We start from the raw sequence: 4,798 nt of genomic DNA, 5'->3' as shown, positions 1-4,798 counted from the left end.
GTCTGTTTGGACCTTTCTGAACATGTGCAGCAAATGGACTGATCCAATATGGTGGACACTGAAGGGTTGGAATAGTTGTATGAATGATGATGGGTCTGACCTCATGCCTCATCTCTCTGGTTCCTTCCCTTCTTCAGGTGGAAAGGAGAGAACGTTGCGACCACGGAGGTGACGGAGATCCTGGGGCAGGTGGACTTCATCCAGGAGGTCAATGTGTTTGGAGTGGAGGTTCCAGGTAACGTTTCTGCCTTCATCTCGTCTTCATCAGCTCATTCACAGTGAAGAAGAACGGCTCCTTCCTTAGACTCGCATGCTTCGTTTTGACGCGTTTCTCATAGACGCTGAAGGAAAATCCTGTCTTCTAGTTGTAGAACCTGTTGGAGCTTCTGCTGACTCCATCTTAACTCTCTCTGACAGGACATGAGGGCAGAGCGGGGATGGCCGCCCTCACCGTGCGACCACAATTCACCTTTGATGGTCACAAGCTGTTGGAACACGCCCTCAGGGACCTCCCGCCGTACGCTCGCCCGCTCTTCGTGAGGATCCAGGTGACTGACCTCTTCCTGACGCTTCCTTCACTCGACGCCTTCCTCTGCTGGGTGCCAGAATCATTCTAAATGTTATTATGTTGGAGGCCATGTTTTAGATGAGCGGCGGATGAGACGTTCTCCTCCAGCTGAACGGTTTCATCATCATCAGATGATGGTGGAACGCCTCTGAAGGGGGCAGCAGGTCCTTCAGATGGTAGGACCACATCAGGCTCCCAGTGGAGACCAGTCAGGCTGGTCTATGGGTGAACTGCTCCCTCTAGTGCTGCTACGGTGGAACTGCAGGAGGAAGGCAGCCAGCAGAGAGGAGTTAAAACGTGGATAAAGGTTCTGCTCTGTGACCTCATCAGACCCTCTGTCCAATCAGGTCACTGCGTTTAGATGATGTTCATGGCTCTGAAGGTGTGATAGAAAGTTAAAATATGGCAGATCATCAAAGGTCAAAGATGGTTCTGTTCCATCCCTGCTGACCGCCCAATGCTGGTGTTGAATGTTCCCTTCAGGGATGCGCAGCTCCAGTAATTATCCCAGCTGTGAAGCTGGAGGACCAATCAGGAGCTACGTAGCCTGGTGTCATCCTTGGTTCTTCTCAGCGGTTCGCTAGCTTCCCGTTGTTTGTCTCTCGCTGACTGGAGGTCCTGTTCTCCGCCCTCCCAGGCTGCAACGGGTCGATCGGGTAGAAGAGTTCGGAAAGTCGCCCCCTCTCCCAGCTTCTGGGTACCGTGTTACCTTCAGCTTGGTGCTGTTTTGGTTGAGAATTGGTGACGGCAGCGATTTCGCCCCACTCCCAGTCTGACCAACTTCCCTTGCAGAAGTTTGGGTACGGCTAACGTTGTTGGCTTCTTTGGTTTATTGGTTTTTGTACGTGGTGATGGTAGCGATCACGCCCTGCTCCCCAGTTTTAATGGGGTTAGCGTTAGCTCAGCCTGAGCCTGGGTGACCTTTGACTGCTGGTTGGATTGTGGGGCTCCCTCGCTTCTCCCTGCCAGTCACTGGGAGATCACGTTCCACCAGGAGCATCTCCTCTTCCTGGGCGGCTTTCAGTGGGGTCTCGCTTCCAGCAACATGTGCTGCTGCATCATGGGCATCCGACCACCTCCACGAGGTTCTGCCCAAACAGCCAGTGCTTTCAGCACCGCCCTCTGGTGGTCATCCGGCATTCATAGAACCGTGATTCAAACGTAACTTTCATTTTTTTGTTGGCAGAACAATTCATGAACATTCAGTCCCAACTGGGTTCTGCTCTCTGCCTGATCTCCTCCCTCATGTGAACATTGGTGAATAGAACAGTCTGAATGAGGTAGCAGAAAGGCAGAGCCAAGGAGAAAACGTCCGTCCTTCTCCCCGGCCGGATCGGGCCGTTCACTCTAAGCAACAAAGCAAATCAGTCTTTGTTTTTACCATTGTTTTGTCTATTAAACTGTTTTCTGTGTGCCTTCATCAATGTGCAGAGGATATTCTAAAGTACAGGCAGCAATCTCTTTGCTGTTTCAAAGATGGCGAGAGATCCTGAACATATTCAGCATTATGACGTAATGCAGCAGCATAGTAGCCCATTCCTCAGTGTTCTGGTTCTAACTATAGAATGGTAGCATCAATAAGCTGTAATCAGTTTTTTATTCACTATTCTGTTTTAATAACAAATAAAGATGTTTCCTTTGTATATTACCATTATGAAGACCATTGATTCTCCCATATAAACCATAGAAGGTGCAGGACAGCGCCCCCCTGAGGACTGGAGTTTGGAGGTAGGCTTTGGGTTTGCTGTGACTGAACGTCCTCCGCTTTGTCCCACAGGAGGTGATGGAGATGACCAGCACCTTCAAACAGCAGAAGTTCCAGTTGGTCCAGAGTGGCTTCAACCCATCAACCATCTCTGATCCCCTCTATGTGTTGGACTACCAGCAGAACAGCTACATTCCCCTAACAGAACAGATATACCAGAGCATCATCTGTGGAGAACGCAAGCTCTAGAGGACCCCTGGGTCACCATGGAGACGGAGAGGGTCCAAAGACGATGTTTGCTCTGTTTGTGTCTGTGATCACTGTGAAGGATTGTTCTGCCAGAGAAGCAGAACCCAACCAGAACCCCAGCTCCTATGGACACTGATGACATTCTTTCGCAAACGATGGGATCAATAATCGGAACCATTACAGCTTCACAGAACCGCAGAAGTTTAACTCTAATTTAGTTTTTTAAATTTCAGACAGCTTTTCCTGAAGGCTTTAGTGAGGGGGCAGTGTGGAGACGTTGCTGTGCTGCAGCCAGGTCTCAGTGCGCCCTGCAGGGTTAGGCTGGCAGGGCCTGATCTTCAGGATTAAAACACGTCCAGACTTGATTTCACTTACGGAGCAGATCATCAGAGGGAGGGATCAACCACAAAGAACTTTCCCAATATTTACTGTTATTTTCCTCTTTTTATCCTCTTGGCTTGTTTGTAGCAGTTTTAGATTTGTATGCCTGCCATAGACTGGTGACCTGTCCAGGGTGGACCCCGCCTCTCAGCCAATGACAGCTGGCACCAGCCCCCCTACGACCCCAGCAGGGATTAGCGTGTTGGAAGATGGATGGATGGATAGATTTGTATGCTAAGTGCATTATGAATGATATTCTAAATTATAATCATTGGCTGAGTTTGTATCCAGCGGCTTCGTCCTCCAAAGATCCATTGGCCGATGATGTCATAGCGCGGCGACGAGGTCTGTTCGGATTGGAAGATTCCACTTTATGCGGCCGACAGATGTGTCCTTCTTTTTGACCGTGTTTAAGGACAGGTCCGCTGTACCAGGATTCATTGAGAGTCCAAGCACGCCAGCTGCTCTGTCTCTTAGAGGAAAGGTTACTTGGCGCCATACAGTGGTGAAAATTGGAAGTTCAGTTTAATATAATCCAGTCAGTGAATAGTTCCGTCTGAAATGAATGAAAATAGTTGTTTTAATGGTTATAGAATCAGATATGTGGCGGTAATGTTTGGTTTATCTAAAGGTTTTAATCTGTTACTGTGTAAATGAGTTTGGCTGATATTTAAGCTCAGATTCCAATTTATCTGGAGGGGGGGGGGGACTATAAATGCGATATCTGAGGCGGCGGTACTGCTGCTGAAGCTCCTCAACATCCTCAGCTAGAAGCTCAGCATCCATTCTTTGCTCCTTCGTCAGTCATCTGTCACGGTTGCTAGGCGACACAGCGTCTGCTGAGTGAGGGGCGATGGAGGCCGGACCTGAATCCATATCCAAACTCTTCCGGCCTCCTTATTTTCAGGCTGACCCAGTCCAGATAGACCGGGCCCCCGGAGGACCAGCCGCTGAAACTCAAACATCGTCATCATTTCAGAAATTCTTCTAGGAGTCATGAGCTCCAGCTTCATGGCAGAGATCATCTTTCTCTAGGGCCTCCCCCAACCTGCCAGTAGCACCCGGCCGGCCCATCATAAAGGCAGATGTCTACCTGTAGTCCTAACCTTTAAACTGTCCTCAGGTGTCTCAGGGCCAGTACCATCAGGGGAACAGATGAGTCCTCATTGAAACCACAAAGGTCACCTGAGATATGCGTGGCGTACAAATCAATCTATTTCTGAAGCTTCTTCAGGTTGAACCCTCTGGTCGCCGGCAGCGTTTCAGGCTAAAAGACGGAGCGAACATGATCACCAACCACTGGTCCAACAGCAGGACATTTCTGGACGCTAGAATAGAAAAGATCCCCTTTATTCTCCAAGGAGCTGCAGCTGCTGAGAGCAATCCACAGCTAACAGAGTATCTGACGCTTCTGCGACCGTTACTCTACGTCCCACAGACGTCTTTGAGATGATCTTTTCCCGAGAGGCTCTGGATGCTGCGTTTCAGCGCGGGTTCCCCGACAGTTTGACCACGATTAATTTTCTCTCAGTGCTAGCATGTTCAGCGTCTAGAGCGTCCTCTGCGTCCTCAGCATCTAGATCGTCTTCTGCTTCTAGAGTTTCTTTAGCATCTTCTGTGTCTTCTGCATCTAGAGCGTCTTCTGTGTCCTCAGCGTCTTGAGCATCTGGTGCGTCTTCTGCTTCTAGAGTTTCTTTAGCNGTCTTCTGTGTCCTCAGCGTCTTGAGCATCTGGTGCGTCTTCTGCTTCTAGAGTTTCTTTAGCGTCTTCTGTGTCTTCAGCATCTAGATCGTCTTCTGCGTCCTCAGCGTCTTCTGCATCTAGAGCGTCTTCTGTGTCCCCAGAGTCTTCTGCATCTAGAGCGTCTTCTGCTTCTAGAGTTTCTTTAGCGTCTT

At 49.5% G+C, this 4,798-nt stretch overlaps 1 protein-coding gene across 1 annotated transcript in view; it reads left to right on the top strand.

Moving 5' to 3' along the window:
• slc27a6 (solute carrier family 27 (fatty acid transporter), member 6) overlaps nucleotides 1-3,532 on the top strand; it is a 28,992-nt gene extending 25,460 nt beyond the window's left edge. Inside the window, exons 8-10 of the mRNA XM_015403272.1 lie at nucleotides 138-235; nucleotides 418-548; nucleotides 2,346-3,532. Coding sequence (XP_015258758.1) covers nucleotides 138-235; nucleotides 418-548; nucleotides 2,346-2,522 — 406 coding nt within the window. The 3' untranslated portion in view covers nucleotides 2,523-3,532. The remainder of the gene's footprint in view (nucleotides 1-137; nucleotides 236-417; nucleotides 549-2,345) is intronic.
• Nucleotides 3,533-4,798: the final 1,266 nt, after the last annotated feature.

This window comes from Cyprinodon variegatus, unplaced genomic scaffold, assembly GCF_000732505.1.
Source record: "Cyprinodon variegatus isolate N-32 unplaced genomic scaffold, C_variegatus-1.0 Scaffold1475, whole genome shotgun sequence".
NCBI classification, from domain to species: Eukaryota; Metazoa; Chordata; class Actinopteri; order Cyprinodontiformes; family Cyprinodontidae; genus Cyprinodon; species Cyprinodon variegatus.
The sequence above is the reverse complement of the archived record's forward strand: the minus strand, read 5'-3'. Positions and strand labels throughout refer to the sequence as shown.